At 44.6% G+C, this 17,828-nt stretch overlaps 1 protein-coding gene across 2 annotated transcripts in view; it reads left to right on the top strand.

Moving 5' to 3' along the window:
- The first annotated feature begins 1,095 nt into the window (after positions 1-1,095).
- The window catches only part of CMTR1 (cap methyltransferase 1), a 49,882-nt gene continuing 33,149 nt past the window's right edge, over positions 1,096-17,828 (top strand). The window contains exons 1-4 of one of the 2 annotated variants that reach the window (XM_054490844.1): positions 1,096-1,424; positions 3,668-3,806; positions 12,074-12,225; positions 14,353-14,511. In XM_054490844.1, coding sequence (XP_054346819.1) covers positions 3,674-3,806; positions 12,074-12,225; positions 14,353-14,511 — 444 coding nt within the window. In that variant the 5' untranslated portion in view covers positions 1,096-1,424; positions 3,668-3,673. The remainder of the gene's footprint in view (positions 1,425-3,667; positions 3,807-12,073; positions 12,226-14,352; positions 14,512-17,828) is intronic. The other variant, XM_063666177.1, reaches the window with a different exon arrangement.

Here is a 17,828-nt window from a genome sequence, read left to right on the forward strand (position 1 = left end):
ATCCGCCTCAGCCTCCCCACGTGCTGGGATTACAGGCGTGAGCCACCGCGCCCGGCGGAGACACCGCATATTTGATAAACTGAGAAGAGTCAGCATGGGGAGAACTAAGGGATAGCAGTACAAGGCATACCTGAAGAGGGGGTCATGCTGGAGGGTCTCGGAGGCCATTTTAAGGACATTAGCTTTATTCTCGATCTCCTGACCTCGTGATCTGCCCACCTTGGCCTCCCAAAGTGCTGGGATTATAGGCGTGAGCCACCACGCCCGGCCACGACATTAGCTTTATTCTAAGAGCAATGGGACATCATTGATGGATTTTAATAATTGTTGGGTTGTGACAGGATCAGGTTTAATTAATTAATCAATTTTAAATTCCCTTCTTTTCACAGGTGTTGAAAATTATAAAAATCACTTTGGTTTTGTGAAGAACGCATTAGAGGGATCACAACTGGAGACAGTCACGGGAGTTTGGAGGTTACTGGAGAAATTCTGCCGAGAGGGGGTAAGTGCATGAATTGTGGCAATGGGGATGGGGGTGAATGGATGGATTTGAAAGACAATTAGGAGGTAAACGCAATTAAGTGTATGAGAAACTTTGGGGTATGAAGAAGAGGGAGACTCCTCAGATTTCTAGCTGGACCAACAGGATGGATGGCAGCGCCCTTCACCAGGAAAAAAAGTGAGCTGATGGGAGAACATAAGGTGAAATTTGAATTCATGGGGTTTGAGGTGACTGAGTGAGGATGTCCAACAGACGTTTGGCCATATTGGCCTGAAAATCAGAAGAGAGGTTTGAGATGGAGAGCCAACTGTGCCCATATGGTAAGATGCTATAGGCGGCATTCCTTCTTTCCTTCCGTCCTTCGTTCAAAATCTGTTGAGATGTCCCATAGGCTGGATGTTGGGGATACAGCAGGGAACAAGAACACTGCGTTCGCTCAACCAGTTTACCATCTACCTCTCTGAACTTGTTCTTAGTCTGTAAAATGAAGATCAATGATAAGATTAAGTAAGATGAGGTCGTGTGAGGGTACCTAGCACTTATAATTTTTGTATTGGTTTCTCTTCCTCAGAGCCGAAGGAGGAGATAGTTACTTTTGCTTTTGCAGCCTTTTCCGGGCGGCTTTTCCGCGCAGGCGCCCCTGGACCTCCCAGGTTGAGGGGTGGAGCGGGCCAGAACCTCAGCTGCCTTTCCCGGGGCCGGGACCCGGCCGGGGGAGGACCGAGGCGCGGCGCTGTCCGTGACGTCATCAGGCTGCGCTGCCCGCAGTACTGGACCCGAGCGCGACGGTGCGGCTGGCGGACCTAGGCTGGCTTGTGGGGAAACGAAACTGAGGGAGGAGGCGGCGGCTCTGGCAGCGGCGGCGACAGTGTCGGCCTGACCCCCCCCTCCGCTCCCCGGCAGCTCGCTTTCTCCCCTCAGCGTGAGTGCCGACGCGCGGCCCAGGGGGAGCAAGCGGGCGGGCGCGCGGGCTCAGCATCCTTCTCCCCTCCACCGCCGCCTGGGCCCCCCACCCGCGGTCGTGAGTCTCCTCGCCTTCTGGCCCCTTATGTCTTCCCTCCTCCTCCCACTCCCAACGCCGGCTCCCTGGAGCCTGAGCTGCCGCTGACACACGTCTCTGCGCACACATTCACACGCTCATGTTATCTTCAAATGAAGGGACTGGCCGGGAGACATGGGAGCTTATCTCTTCTCTCTGTGATTAGGGGTGACAGTGCCAAACCGAGGCCCAGGGAGAGAAGACTGCAGAGGGGATTTGAACCCCTTCTGTGCGGAAGCAGCAGGTAGAACCAGGCCGCTTACCTTCCGCTTAGAAGTTCCCTGCCAGAGCATTCTGCTGGCATGTGTGAGTCACTTGAGCTGGGCACTGGTTAGCTGTGTGGCCTTCCCCTCTGTGGCCGCAGTCTTTTCCCGTGGAAGATGATAGGGTTGGATGAGATGATTTGGAAGGCCCAAATCTAAGGTGATGTGGTTTGGGGAGGAGCATCCGCCTCTCCTGCCTTTCACACAACTATTCAACACAGTCCGCTTTGAGTTTGCTGTACTTCCAGTCTCCTCCCGAGTCACTTAAGAATTAAAAGCTTTTAGCGCTTGCAATGGCTAGAAGCAGGCTCTGTGATGAGCCTTCCTTTAGCTCACCCTGGGGGCCTTTTGGGGGTATTTAAGACTACTGCTTAAAGTGAAATGTGGCTTAGCTTGGTCTTGCTTTCTGTTTGCTCAGTGTCTCCGGTTCTTCCCTGGGACAGCCCCTGCCTGTATCTAGTAAGAGGCCGCTTTCTCAGGAAGGTGGCGGTTGTGCATTGGGTTGATTGGCTCTTCCTTGAGTTGGAGAGAACTGAAACGTGATTCAGGGTTTTATGAGGTTGGGAGCATCAGTGACACTTTTGGGTTTCAATACTTTCTTGCTGTACCTCGCCTTCCCTAAGGATTGTTTCCCAGCTGGTCGCCCACCCTGTATTGAGTCCTCTTTTCTGAGTTCTCTACAGCCAATCAGTTGTGTGTAAGCCACACTTTATTCACTACTTCTCTTGCTTGCTCTTTAACTTGATCATTCCTTAAGATTTCAGGGTTTCATAATCACTTCATTCCATCTTATTTTTTTCTCGTGCTTATCTCTCATGTACCTAACCATGGGGATGGATGATTGATGGTGGCATGGTGCCTGTTTCCTTTCTTTCTTTCTTTCTTTTTTTTTTTGCTCTGTCGCCCAGGCTGGAGTGCAGTGGTGTGATCTCGGCTCACGGCAACCTCCACCTCAGCAATTCAAGCGGTTCTCCTGAGTAGCTGGGACTACAGGCATGTGCCACCACCCGGCTAATTTTTGTGTTTTTTTACTAGAGATGGGGTTTCACCATGTTGGCCAGGCTGGTCTTGAACTCCTGACCTCAGGTGATCCGCCCACCTCTTTCTCCCAAAGTGCTGGGATTACAGGCGTGAGCCACCGCGCCCAGCCGGTTTCCATTCTTTTTTGTGGAGGTGGATTTCTGTCCTTAAAATTGTTGTTTTCGTAACTGAGTTCTGTGGTATAGGTACCTCCAGTCCCAATAACTTTCCCACTCTTGTGTTTCCTCAGTCTTAAGTCATTCACTGCTTCCATTCCTTACTCTGCTTAAAAACTTTCCCAATTCTTTCATGTTTTCAAACATTATGAAGTAAACCGAAACCAGTATTTTTATGATATTATGTAATTTCTTAATTGTTTTGGTAAAATAATGCTGATGAAACAGTCATTCTGGGATGGTCCCTTCACCTTGGGAATATTGGTTAATATTTATTAGGTTTTATAGTTCATTTTCAGTGTACATTGTCATGCATGGCCAATATTGCATCAAAAGTGTAGAATAACTACAGGTACCAAGGCTTTTTCCTCCAGTGGCTTGTGGAGTTGATCCATGACTTTCTGTTATCTGACACCAGTGGCCCCCAGGGCTCTCTCAGTCTGTGAGCACCACATTTTCCAGTAAAACAGCTATTATTGAAAACCGACACTTGGCTGGCATCCTTCCTAGACCTCATTCTGAGGAAGAGGCTATTCAAGTGCTGGCACTGGAAGATGTGTAGAGTTGCCACATCTCATCCCATCGATGATTTACACTTTGGAATCCCTGCTGTGATCCCAGTGGCTGTGACCCAGGGGCAGCTGACTGACTGGATTTACGGTTACAGTTAACCATGAAGAGGAGAACTGACCCAGAATGCACTGCCCCCATCAAGAAACAGAAAAAAAGAGTTGCAGAGCTTGCCCTGAGCCTCAGCTCCACGTCCGATGATGAACCTCCCTCCTCTGTCAGTCATGGAGCAAAAGGTACGTGTGTTGTGTGGTCTGAGGCCACTGGCCATCTGGTTCTTTGAACATACAGTGTCTAATCTAGGTGGAGCAGACTATAGTCCACTGACCCTTGGTCCCTTGAGGAAAATTAGGAATACTCTACAGAGAGATGTTGGCTATAGACTCTTTTCCCTTCTGCCATTCTCCTACTAAGAGTGGGGAAACTTGTTTTAAATAAAAAATGGTAGTTTTTCCAGAAGTTGCTTTCTGTTGGTTGTCCTTCAGTAGGTGGCACTCTTGCTGCCTTAAACCAGTTAGAAGTAGTGGTGAGCATTGAGTGCTGTGTGCCCTTAATAGCTGTTAATTATCCTGGGGCTCTTTTGTAAGGGAGGGCCTCTTTTGCTGCGGCCATCGCCATCGAGCCTAATTTTCACTTTTTTTGTATGCATACTGTTTTCTCAGTTCCTTCAGCAGTTGTGGTCAGAAACATCCAACTGTACTGGAGCATTGCTGTGTTCACTGTTTGCATTAAGCGTCAAAGATTTCACTAATCTGGTTGAAACTAGCATTTTGCTTTTCCTGTCTTTTAGGGTTATTCACAGTTTCCATAGATGCTTTCTGAGAAATGGTAAAATGTCTGGGAGCTTGCCTCAAATACCTCAACGTAAATCTGCATTTACCTTGACTTGCCAGCTGTATTAGTTTCCTAGGGCTACTGTAACAAATTACTACAAACTGGGTGACCCAAAACAACAGACATTTATTCTTTCACAGCTCTGGAGGCTAGTAGTCCAAAATCAAAGTGTTGGTGGGGCCATGTTCCCTCAAAGGCTCTTGGGAAGACCTTCCTTACCACTTCTAGCTTCTGCTGGCTGCTGGCATTCCTTGGTGTTCCTTGGCTTGTGGTAGCATAACTCCAGTCTCTGCCTCTACCTTTCCTCTGTGTGTGTCTGTATCCAAATTTCCCTCTTCTTATAAGGACATTGGTCATTGGATAGGGCCGACTGTAATCTAGTATTACATTTGATGTAATCTGGAAAGACCCTATTTCCAAATTAGGTCACATTTACAGGCTTTGGGGAGGATACCATATTCAACCCAGCACACCAGCAGGCTTGCATATTGGATCCTCTGTTGGATCACTGGGAAACTGGAATGAAATTTCGTAACAGATTGGTGACTGAAAGGGTGTGAAGCACCCTTTGAAGGTAGTAGGAAATACAGTTTATTCACAAGTGATAAGCTTATTGAAGGGCAGTTACTCATCAGCTGCTACTGAGAAGCTGGTCCAGAAAGAAGCTTGACAGGTGGTACAGTGAATGGAGCATTGGTGTCGCTGTAGTCCAGGCTAGATAAGAGAGTCACTTGCAGCTTTGTGTGTGGAGGTGTTCATGCCTTTAAAGCAAGCTTGTCCAACCTGCCGCCTGTGGGCTGATGTGGCCCAGGATTGCTTTGAATGGGACCCAACACAAATTTGTAAACTTTCTTAAAACATTATGAGATTTTTGGGGGATTTTTTTTTTTTTTTTTTTTTTAAAGCTCATCAGCTGGCCAGGCGCCGTGGCTCACGCTTGTAATCCCAGCACTTTGGGAGGCCAAGGCGGGCAGATCACGAGGTCAGGAGATCAAGACCATCCTGGCTAACACGGTGAAACCCTGTCTCTACTAAAAAATAGAAAAAAGTAGCCAGGCGTGGTGGCAGGCGCCTGTACTCCCAGCTACTCAGGAGGCTGAGGCAGGAGAATGGGCTGAACCTGGGAGGCAGAGCTTGCAGTGAGCCGAGATCGCGCCGCTGCACTCCACGGAGCGAGAGTCCATCTCAAAAAAAAAAAAAAAAAAAAAGCTCATCAGCTGTCATTAGTGTATTTTATGTGTGGCCCAAGACAGTTCTTCCAATGTGGCCCAGGGAAGCCAAAAGATTGGACACCTCTGCTTTAAAGTCACAGTAGATTCCAGGGTAGGTAGGAATTGAAGTTCCTGAGTAGGAAGGCAAAAACTTATTGCATGCGATGGTTCTGGAGATTCTTGAGGAAAGGGAATTTTACCTCTCACCTGGAATTTGAGCAGCTTGGTGAAGATAGAATCTCCTTGGATAGGGGTATTGGGAGAGACGGCCTGTAAGGGAAAAAGAGAGAGTATGTCTGGGGAACAAGTGATATCTGGTTCTAAGTGGATCTTGGGGGACATTTGCTCTCAAGTAACATCTCTTTGAAGTAAGGAAAGGGCAACTCCCAGATAAAAGAAGGTAAGTGTATAAGGGTAAGGATCCTTCAAGGAAACCGTTCTGATTTAAATTTCAAGTTTTTGTGACTGAATTGAGATTACTCTTCCCCCTTCTCTGGAAGTGGTACTATATGACTCAGTCAGGATTGACTATTGCTGTTGTGTGCGTAGAATGGAAATCCAGGCTGGGCATCGTGGCTCATGCCTGTAATTCTAATACTTTCGGAGGTCGAGGTGGGCGGATTGCTTGAGCCCAGGAGTTTGAGACCAGCCTGGGGAACATGGTGAAAACCCACCTCTACAAAAAATACAGATATTAGCTGGGCATGGTGGCATGCACCTGTAGACCCAGCTACTCGGGAGACTGAGGTGGGAGGATCACTTGAGCCCAGGAGGTAGAGGTTGCACTGAGCCAAGATTATGCCACTGCACTCCAGCCTGGGCATCAAAGCAAGATCCTATCTCAAAAAGAAAAAAAAAAAGAATGGAAATCCAGAGGTGTCCAGTTCCTTGTATGTGTCTGGCAAGAGGCCACTTGGTCCTTTCATTTGCAGAAAATGAGATTGGAGGCAGAGGCAAACCAACATTTCTAGATTTCCCTAGGTTAATTTATTTTAGGAAGGGGCAGCTGTGCATTGACACAGAAACTAAGGGCAGTATCTTTATCAGCAAGACTGCTCCCTGTGCCTTCTTTCCCACCATGCCTAGCCTGGAGCAAAAGCTCAGTAAATAGTTACTGAATAGAACTGATAAAAGGCAACAATAGTATCTTTTCCAAGAAGCTTAAAATACCTCACAGTTTTCATTTTGCCTGTCTCCTCCAGTCTGCAGAAGATCATTTCATTAAGTACTTAGCATTTATATCATCTATGTTCTGTATCTAATTCTCTTAGGTGTCCCCTGGACGGTATACCCTGGTGGTTTGCTGTCTACATATCCCCTGAAGTGTATACGCAGCTTTCCTATTCAAATCATTCTATTAAAGCAGGAGTGTTTCCATTTACTGCAGCCACTTCTACCTGAACATATGTTCAGGTAGATGATTGAAAAATGCTCTTTAGGGAGGACAATTAGAAAAACAAAACAGTAGTTACTATTTCTGTCTGTGTGGACCTTATTTTTTCCTCCTCTGCCAAATCAATGTGATGACTCATTATTAGATCTATTTACTTTAATCAGTGTGTTTATTTTACATTATTCACATGGTAGCTGCATTGCCAGGTCAAAGACTGACGTCTGGCCAGAGTAAAGAAGAAAAGAGATGTTGTTGTCATGGCCACTGTTGCATCATGTGATCTTTTGAGTATTTTCAAAGGAGTTTGAAGGTATTTTCAAGTGTAAATACATTATTAAAAATTTGCTGTCAAATAACTTTTTGAAGTAAGGAGGGGCAGATGAGGTCATTTTGTTCTTTTTGGTTGTTTTTCATGGGGAAACTATGGTCTAGACTCTAAGAAAATTCCTTCTCTCCTTAGCTGTGCATCTAGTGTAGGCTCCTAGCCCTGCTGCAGTCAGTTGCTTTGGAAGTTGCCAGCTTCCTTCACCAGTATCACGTTAAAGGCGCCTTCCTCTCCACCAGGTTTCTTTCCTAAATAGGCTATTTGCCCTGAAACACCATCGCTTTCCTGTCAGCCCAGATTCATGACCTTAATCAAAAGCTTCCTTTATTGGTATCTGTTTAAATTGCTCTAACAAGTTACCATTTGTCTGGCATGAAGGAGAAATTGAGTCTTTAAGTAGGAATGAGTTTATTTCACAACAGTTGTTAAGCAGAATGTGATGTTTATTAAAATTCATAATTTTATTTTTCTGTATCTGTGTGCTGCTCACCTTGGCCATTAGCGGTTGGAGCTGCCCCTCTTTGTGGTCACTGTCATTTTTTAAACATAGTATATGTATTCTTTTTCTTTTTTTAGTGACAGGGTTTCACTATGTTGCCCACACTGGCCATGAACTCTTGAGCTCAGGTGATCTTCCTACCTCAGCCTCCCAAGTAGCTGGGACTACAGGCACATGCCACTGTGCCCAGCTTGTCACTGCCAATTTTAATCTTGGCACGTTTGTCCCATTGCTGTATTGCCATGTGAAAAATTTTGCCAACAGCCAGGAGACCTCTGTTTCCTCTGTAAAGTTGAATCTTTCTTCCTTGTAATGACTTAATAGTGATTTGTATCAGGTGGAGAAGAAATCTTAAAACCGTACATACTGTTTGGGCTCTCTGGTAGGTTTTAGGAGGGGAGCTCCCCAGGAGGTAAATGGGAATGCCATCCAGCTTTGGCAAATTCTTATTGAAACTAATGAGTTGAATAGACTGACCTTATTACTCCTATTAATTTACAACCTCATTACAAAATTATCTGCTCAATGTTTGCTAAATTCTTTATCGGTCTTGAGAAGCTAAGCCTCCTGTTTAGTTCCTGCTGCAGCCGTGACAGTTGTCTCCCTTTCATATGAAAAGAGTAGCCTCAAAGGTCCCTGAGTAAGAATAAGTAGTGGCTGTGGCAGTCTGTGGACATCAGGAATAATCTAGGGAACTTTGGCTTAAAGCATGTCAAGCTAAGAAGTGGTCTCCTATACCACGTGAATAAAAGAAAAAAACAAGACTTATTTGCTTATCTAGCACACTTCTTGATCTTACAAGGAATTGCTTAGTAGGGTGATATTTTACTGCCATTAACCTCACTCTTAGAACCTGGAAAGGACAGTGTACATTAGGTAACACCTTGGGAGGAAGAGTAGGAGGGAAAAATCTTTGTGCCAAAGTCTGGTACTGGAATTTTACACCAGAGTCACCACTGATTTGCTTAGTGAGCCTTCCACTCAAATTTGGTTCTCCCTGTCATTTTTGCCCAGAGATATTCTGAAGACAGAAGGAAACAAAAGATCTCTCTTTGAGATCTTAGGGTAGCAGGAACCCTGTGTGCCCAGGAATGTTATTTGTACTATTTCCGTGCTCATTGTTGGGCCCTCAGGCAAATCTAACAGCCTGGCAACTCTTTAGAGCTGGAGCAAGGGCATACCCTCCTTTGAGAAGGATACCAGGTTTTCAGACTTTTTCATAGGTAGACCTATGAATGTCCAGATTGCTGGTGAAAGGAATAGCAACTGATTTAGCATTGTAGCTTGTGATTAGTCAGGGTCCTGGATCCCTGGGCTGCCCAAGAGGAACTTTAGGGCTGTGCTTAGGGAGCTGCCCACATTTCTGGTACCACCTGTTTCTGTATTAAGTAGTACAGGTTGAAGGCATGAAAGCAACTGAGTGAAGAGAATCCATACCTTTGGAAGTGCAGTTCTTTAGCATGTGGGCACTCTTTTGCAGAGTGCATCTCTCTCCTCTGCGTGGGAGAATAGATGAGAGGCCCTGGAACAGTCTTGAGCCATTTAGAAGGCCTTTCCCCTCAGATTTGCTGCTCTTGGAAGATTTCCCTGGAAAGGAACCAACCTCTTCCCAAGGCTTGGAGTGCTAATCTATTTATTTATAGCTTTTTTTAACCCTAATTTTCTTTTTTTTTTTTTTGAGACAGAGTTTAGCTCTTGTTGCCCAGGCTGGAGTGCAATGGCTTGATCTCGGCTCACCGCAATCTCCACCTCCTGGGTTCAAGTGAATCTCCTACCTCAGCCTCCCGAGTAGCTGAGATTACAGGCATGTGCCACCACGCCTGGCTAATTTTGTATTTTTAGTAGAGACGGGGTTTCTCCGTTTGGGTCAGGCTGGTCTTGAACTCCTGACCTCAGGTGATCCGCCCGCCTTGGCCTCCCAAAGTGCTGGGATTACAGGCGTGAGCTACCGTGCCTGGCCCCTGATTTTCAAACTAATACATTCTTGTGTCTCATAAATGCAGAACATGCAGGAAATAAATGCAAAACAAAAGAAATACCAGTTCACCTCTCAGTTTCCATGGTTACTCATTCTTAGTGGTCTGGGTTTTCTGAGTGGCACACTCTGGCACTCTGTGATGTTTGCCAGATTGGTTCATGTAAGCAAGTCAACTCGATTAAGAGAATTGGACAGCCACCATAAAGGGAAGGGCAGATTTTGTGCCTCTCATACAGGGACATTCTCAACCAAAATTTCTCCTTGCTAACTTATTAGAAGCCAGAATTTTGGTTTTAAGTTTATTCTTTCACACATGTTCACCTGTCTTTTCTTTCTTTTATAAAATGTTGTATCCTTGAAAATGCATATTAACCTTATCTATTAGATTTTTAAGCTCTCTGAGGGTTGTTACTTTTGCACAGTACCCCATTATATGTAGCATGATCTTTTATAGAATAGGTGCTGAACCAGTATAGTAGTCTGATCTTTTAAACAGTATCAGTGTTCTGAACTATGACAGATGTCCTAATTCAACCTACTGGTGGGGAAGCTAAATCATAGCCCAGGAGGGCTCCGTTCTCTGTTAAGATATAGAGATCCCATTCTCATCCTTAAACTTTTGAGGCCTGAACAGCTTGCACTATTTGTAAGAGGAAATGTCTTAAGGAGTCATATACTCTGTAGGTCCTTAGGAAAGTGATACTTGGCTGACACATCTTTACATTTACTACAGTAATCATTTAATTAATTTCTATTAAATGGAAAGCCTCAGTCCAGGTGTTGGGTACAGACTGTGACATAGTTCCTGCCCTCCAGGAGTGACCCTGTCCAGTGGGGACAGCAGGTGGCAAACAATAACTGGCTCTAAGGCAATGTGATGAGTGCTGCGCCAATGACACTGGTGCTACTGGAGCACAGTGGAGGGGATAATCAGTTAGGCCTGGAGTGCTGGGGAAAACTTTGTTCTTCTTGAATGTCAACCCTTAGCAGGTTTTGGTTCTGGGAGGGAAATGGATGGATCACTTAAGATTGGCTTCAGAATTATAATGTATTCTTCAAGTTAGAAATACCTGAATAGTGACCACCTCGGGTCTATTAAAAAATGTTTTACACACTGCCGTCTGTGACTTTCCTTCAGTACTTCTCACAAGCAGCCAAGTTTTGAATCAACACCCTTTCTGAGTGGTGTCCCTTCTTCTTCAAGGGAATTATGCCACATTGCTAAGTCAGTATTTTCATATTTATTTTAAATTTTAATAGATAATATATTCACATGGTTCATAAGTCAAAAAATATAAAAAGATAGCCATTGTAAACTTTCATGCTATAAAAATGTAAATCAAGTTTCACTTTCACTTTCACTAGTTCCAAGTAATTGTTTTGGTATTCTGTCTCCAAATGCTAACCCCTGAATGTGTGAATAATCACTTTTATTGGTCTTGTATATCGTTCCTTCCAAGAGCACTTTTTGCAATTATAAGAAATAAAAATGTTAGCCTTATAATGGAATCGTTGAAAATGGAATCAGGCATCAATGTTTGGATATTGATGTTCAAATAATAACCACCAGCAGATAACAATCATATCTTCAGTAAATACACTTTATATTTGACAATGTACTTTCTTTTTTTTTTTTTTTGAGATGGAGTCTCACTCTTTTTGCCCAGACTGGAGTGCAGTGGCACAATTTCGGCTTACTGCAACTTCTGCCTCCTGGGTTCAAGCAATTCTCCTGCCTCAGCCTCCCAAGTAGCTTGGATTACAGGCATGCACTACCACACCTGGCTAATTTTTGTATTTTTACTAGAGATAGGGTTTCACCATGTTGGCCAGGCTGATCTTGAATTCCTGACCTCAAGTGATCCGCCCACCTCAGCCTCCTGGAGTGCTGGGATTACGCGTGAGCCACCATGCCCAGCCAACAATGCATTTTCAAATACATTATTTCGTTTAATCTTTAAACAATCCTGTGAGGCAGGTATTACCATCTCAGTTTTGTAGTGGAGGAAATTGAAAGGGTGGGGAAGGAAAACTGTTATTTTTGAGCTCCCATTGTGTCAAGTCCATTAGGAACTTTCAGTAGTGACTTGCCCAAGATTACCTAGCTAGTAAGAGGTAGAAAATAGATTTGACCTTGGGTCATTTAATGAACTTTATATGTGCATTGTGTATACTGAACAGTAGTTGAATAAATGAAACTTGGACTTCTGGAGGCTATTTTGTGCCATAAACCTACCTAAACATTTTCCTTTTTCTTTTTCAGCATCTACTACAAGCCTTAGTGGGTCTGATAGTGAGACCGAGGGGAAACAACACAGCTCTGACTCTTTTGACGATGCATTCAAAGCAGACTCTCTTGTGGAGGGAACTTCTTCTCGCTATTCCATGTATAATAGCGTGTCCCAGAAGCTTATGGTATGTCAGCGCTTGGGTTGGGTTTCTCAAGCCCCACCAGCAGAGTGAAAGAAGGGCAATTTGTATTTGAATGAAAGAAGAAAAGTTTGGCCATAGGTTTTTCCTTTGCTTTTCAGCTACTGAAATTTAGCAGAGTGTGACCCACTTCTTGATAGAAGTATCTATCACATTTGTATCATCTATGGGCAGCAACTGCTTAGGCCTGTTTCTGCTGTTCTATCTGGACTGGATCACCTTTTCATATACATAGTAATGAATTCTTATTACTAACATGTGTGAATATACTTCCCTAAACATGGATGTCTGTCAGTGGGTAAAGAAGCTTCATGCTGTGAATTTTTGCTCTAGTAAGTGGTGTCAAAAGAAATGACTAAAATCCTGTTCATTCCCAGATGCCTAAAATAAATGGAAGTATTCCATTTATTCTTTTTCTGAAAGTTATCTTTCCTAACTTTTATACCTAATTGATGTATCACAAGAAGAGTGGTGACTAGGAAGACCTGCTGATATTCCTTAGTGTATGTGCAAACGTTAGAGAGATCCAAGTTTACCTTCTGTCTAGCTTTAGAAATATTATAGTTGGGCCAGGCGCAGTGGCTCACATCTGTAATCCCAGCACTTTGGGAGGCTGAGGCAGGTGGCTCACTTGAGGTCAGGAGTTCGAGACCAGCCTGGCCAACATGGTGAAACCCCGTCTCTACTAAAAATACAAAAAAATTAGCCAGGCATGGTGGCAGGTGCCTGTAATCCCAGCTACTCAGGAGGCTGAGTCAGGAGAATCGCTTGAACCCGAGAGGTGGAGGTTGCAGTGAGCTGAGATCACGCCACTGCACTCCAGCCTAGTTAACAAAGTGAGACTCCGTCTCAAAAAAATAAAAAAAAAAAAGAAAGAAATATTATAGTTGACTCCTCCATTTTCTCTTTGATTCATTTAAGAATGAGAATTGTCACTGCTAAAGCCATAGGTCAGGATTCTAGTTTGCAGGCCACAAGATTTGGGGAAATTAAAGATGTGAAGGCTTGTGACTCAGTCAGCCTGTTTGACCTGGGAGAAGTATTTGTGGCTACCATAGGAATTCCATCCAGCTCTTTAGCTGGTAATACCCCTTTCAGAGGGAATATAGACCCTCCAGGGAAATTTAGATCTTCTTAGGATTGCAGTTTTTTTTTTTATTAGGCAGGAGTCTGTGGGGTTTGGGATTCAAGTCTCTAATCTTTGGGTATATACCTGGGCCCAGTAACTCTAAAGTTTAGTGAGAACTTACAGATAGTTGTGGCATTAAAAACCTGTTTCTGTCCCAGAGTATTATAGTACCTCCCGTACCTCACTTTTTTTTTTTTTTTTTTGAGATGGAGTCTCGCTCTGTCGCCCAGGCTAGAGTGCAGTGGTGTGATCTCGGCTCACTGCAAGCTCCGCCTCCTGGGTTCACGCCATTCTCCTGCCTCAACCTCCTGAGTAGCTGGGACTACAGGCGCCCGCCACCATGCCCGGCTGATTTTTTTGTATTTTTAGTAGAGACAGGGTTTCACCGTGTTAGCCAGGATGGTCTTGATCTCCTGACCTCGTGATCCGCCCTTCTCGGCCTCCCAAAGTGCTGGGATTACAGGCTTGAGCCACCGCGCCCGGCCCCATACCTCACTTTTACATGAGGCAACTTTTTAATCTCTTAAGTGGGCTCCTGCAAAGCCACTTATCCTTGCCTAGTAAGGCTGTTTGACTGGATAAGGGTAAGGTAGAAGTTACAGCTTGAAGCGGTTCCATTTTAAATTATGTTCTCTTTATCAAGTCTACTCTAGATCTATTTCTCACTTAATCAGACAAATTAGCAAATGTCCAATGAGAGATTCATTAAGTACTCTGGGTGCTTTAATTATGGCTATGAGGTCCCTTCTCATTTATCCAATTTCTGGTTGCCCTAGACTTTAACCTCCAGAACAGCCAGCCACTGGGCCCACAGTTATACTGCAGTTATTTATTTATGCTTCTTTTCTTCATTAGGCTAAGACAAACTTTAGACCTTACTCATCTATTTTTCTTAGGATTTAGCACACTGTTTGGCATGTGATGGGGCTAAATAAATGTCTGTTGAACCTAATTAATTGTGCTCCATTGCTTCTCTTTTTCAGGCCAAGATGGGCTTCAGGGAAGGTGAAGGATTGGGTAAATACAGCCAGGGTCGGAAGGACATCGTTGAGGCTTCCAGTCAGAAAGGTCGAAGAGGCTTGGGTCTGACACTCCGGGGCTTTGACCAGGAGCTGAACGTGGACTGGCGAGATGAGCCAGAGGTAAGTGTTAAAGTGAGGAGGAGATGGAAAAGCCACTTGTGTTTTTGGATGCATGGCTTTAAGAAGCCATATCAACAAACTAGAAATCTCCAGAGGCAGTATGAGCAAAGTGGAATTAGTTTTTTTACTTGGAAAGTACTGGGGATATCCAGAATGGAAAACGGAAGGCTGGGGGAGATACGGTGGGATGTGGATTTCCTGTTGCATTATAGGACTGTCTAAGACCAATGGGTAGAAGATGCTTGAAAGGCAGAGTTTGGCTCCATAAAAACTTTAATAAATAGTTACAGCTCTCCACTAGTGGACTAGGATACCTTGTGAGGCAGTGTGCTCTCTGCTGAAAGTGTTCAGGCAGGCCAAGGGAGCACCCACTCTCTCACTGTGTGAGTAACTGGAGTAGGAGCCTTCTAAGAAGATCCTTGTACCTCCTCAGGTTTGTGCCATCCAGGTTCTAAATAGGTGCTTTTTTATGCCACATTGCTTTTCTACTGTGGGTTTAGTCAGCTTACTAGGGTACCAGTTTGTTTTCACCCTGAAGACCAAAGGAAACTCTCATTATCCCTTTTCATGGCACAGATAATGTGAGATTTTATTTTATTCATTTATTTATGTCCTATCTTATTCCACAAAGGATCTGTAGTGGGTACAATAAAAATACCTAAAAATAACATTGAGATATTACCATTACAGAGTTGAAACTAGAGAAAATGGAACTCAAACATCTAGCTTTCTGCATAGTTCCTGTAGTTCAGCTTCAAATGTGGCTCTGAACTCTGGAAAATTGATATTTTATTTGTCTCCCTAATGTTCCAGTTCAGGAAAGAAGTCCCGTGAATCTGCATGTGATAAAAGCCTAATAAGCCTTCTGAGTAAGATTCTGATGAGTGAGGGGCTCATGGGTTCTGGGGCCAGTCTCGCTGTTGCCTTGTAGTTGTGGGCATTGAGACCAGCAGACTGGCAATGCGGAATAGGGTAGATACCTGCTGCTGGTTGCTGGTTGTGGGCTTTCATCTCAGAAGTACCTGATGGTTTCTATGTCTTCATTCGTGTTAAAACAAAAGTCCACATCCTTTCATTGGGGCAGAAGTTGAACTAACTTTACTAAACTCAAAATCTGAAATCACCCTATAGGCCGGGCATGGTGTCTTACGCCTATAATCCCAGCACTTTGGGAGACCGAGGCGGGTGGATCACCTGAGGTCAGGAGTTCAAGACCAGCCTGACCAACATGACAAAACCCCATCTCTGCTAAAAATACAAAAACTAGCCAGGCATGGGACTCACACCTGTAATCCCAGCTGCTAGAGAGGCTAAGGCAGGAGAATCACTTGAACCTGGGAATCAGAGGTTGCAGTGAGCAGAGATCGTGCCACCGCACTCTAGCCTTCCAGCCTGGGCAACAGAGTGAGACTTTGTCTCAAAAAAAAAAAAAAAAAAGCCCTATAAGTAAGTAAAAGTTTGTAAGTAAAAGTTAGGTCAAGTGGGGCCGGGCACGGTGGCTCACGCCTGTAACCCCAGCACTTTGGGCGGCCACGGCGGGTGGATCTCAAGGTCAGGAGATCAAGACCATCTTGGATAACATGGTGAAATCCCGTCTCTACTAAAAAATACAAAAAATTAGCCTGGCATGGTGGCGGGCACCTGTAGTCCCAGCTACTTGGGAGGCTGAGGCAGGAGAATGGCATGAACCTGGGAGGCGGAGCTTGCAGTGAGCTGAGATTGCGCCCCTGCACTCCAGCCTGGGCGACAGAGAGAGATTCCGTCTCAAAAAAAAAAAAGAGGTCAAGTGTCAGTTGGCAGCCACTTCTTTACAGTAGGTGAGTCTGGGTGTCCAGGGGTGGATATCCAATCGTGGGGTTACCACAGGATAAATGCTCAGTGGCTACTGCAGCCTAGGAATGTGGAGGACAGGGTATGACCCTCTGGGTAAAGTCCACTCTGTAGGTAGTTATAATAATCAGACTTCCATAGGGACATTGAGTCTGCTTTTTCTTTCCAAGTTTATGTGAGCTTCTTGTTCTCTAGAGTTTATAATTTATAACCAACTCTATCACCTTTATGCTTAAACATGATGGATTTGACCAGGAGAAGAAGCCATGATTCACTGCCAGTTTCATGGACAAAAGACTTCAGTAATTTTTCTTTTCAACTTTGTCTCTGTTGATGCTGGTTGGCTTGCCCTCAAGACCTTGCATTGTGATACCATTTTATGCCTTTCAGAGCATGTAATATTACTTTTAATCACTTTGCTTCACTTTGCAATGGTGAATCTCTCCTCCACACTTGCTTGGGAGCCAATATGTGAAGCTGCCATGCAGGTCAGCCGCCTGTTCAGGTTTTAGAGTCCATGTTTCTCTATCCTGGTGGCACTTAGCTGCCTGCACAGTAGAATCACCTGGGGACTTCTGAAAACTTGTTCCCAGGCCTCACCTCAGACCAGCAGAATCTTACACTCTGGAGGTGGGTCTCAGGCATCAGTACTATTTTTTATTTTTTATTTTATTTGAGACAAGGTCTTGCGCTGTTGCCCAGGCTGGAATGCAGTGGCACAAACACAGTTTACTGCAACTTTGAAATCCTGGGCGCAAGATATCCTCCCACCTCAGCCTTCTGAGTGTCTACAACTGCAGGCCTGTGCCACCATGCCTGGCTAATTTTTTAGACTTTTTTTAGTAGAGACAGAGTCTTGCTGTGTTGCCCAGACTGGTCTTAAACTCCTAGCCTCAAGCAGTCCTTCTACCTTGGCCTCCCAAAGCATTGGAATTACAGGTGCGAGCTACTGGGCCCAGCCCCAGGCATCAGTACTATTTTATGTTATGTTATGTTATGTTATGTTATGTTATGTTATGTTTGTTATGTTATGTTATGTTTGTTATGTTATGTTATGTTTGTTATGTTATGTTATGTTTGTTATGTTATGTTATGTTATGTTATTTTGTTTTCAAGACGGAGTTTTGTTCTGTCACCCAGGCTGGAGTGCAGTGGCGCAATCTCAGCTCACTGCAACCTCTACCTTGAGGATTCAAGGGATTCTCCCGCCTCAGCCTCCCAAGTAGCTGGGTTTACAGATGTGCACCACCATGCCCAGCTAATTTTTGTATTTTTAGTAGAGACGGGATTTCACCATGTTGGCCAGGCTGGTCTTGAACTCCTGACCTCAAGTGATGTGCCCACCTCAGCCTCCCAAAGTGCTGGGATTACAGGCATGAGCCACCACACCCAGCTGCATCAGTACTCTTTAGAAGCACTGCAGATGATCCTAATGCACTGTTTTGGCCTGATAGGAAAGTAATTGAAAAATTAAGAGGAAGCAGTGA

The sequence above is a fragment of the Pongo pygmaeus genome, chromosome 5 (assembly GCF_028885625.2).
Source record: "Pongo pygmaeus isolate AG05252 chromosome 5, NHGRI_mPonPyg2-v2.0_pri, whole genome shotgun sequence".
NCBI classification, from domain to species: Eukaryota; Metazoa; Chordata; class Mammalia; order Primates; family Hominidae; genus Pongo; species Pongo pygmaeus.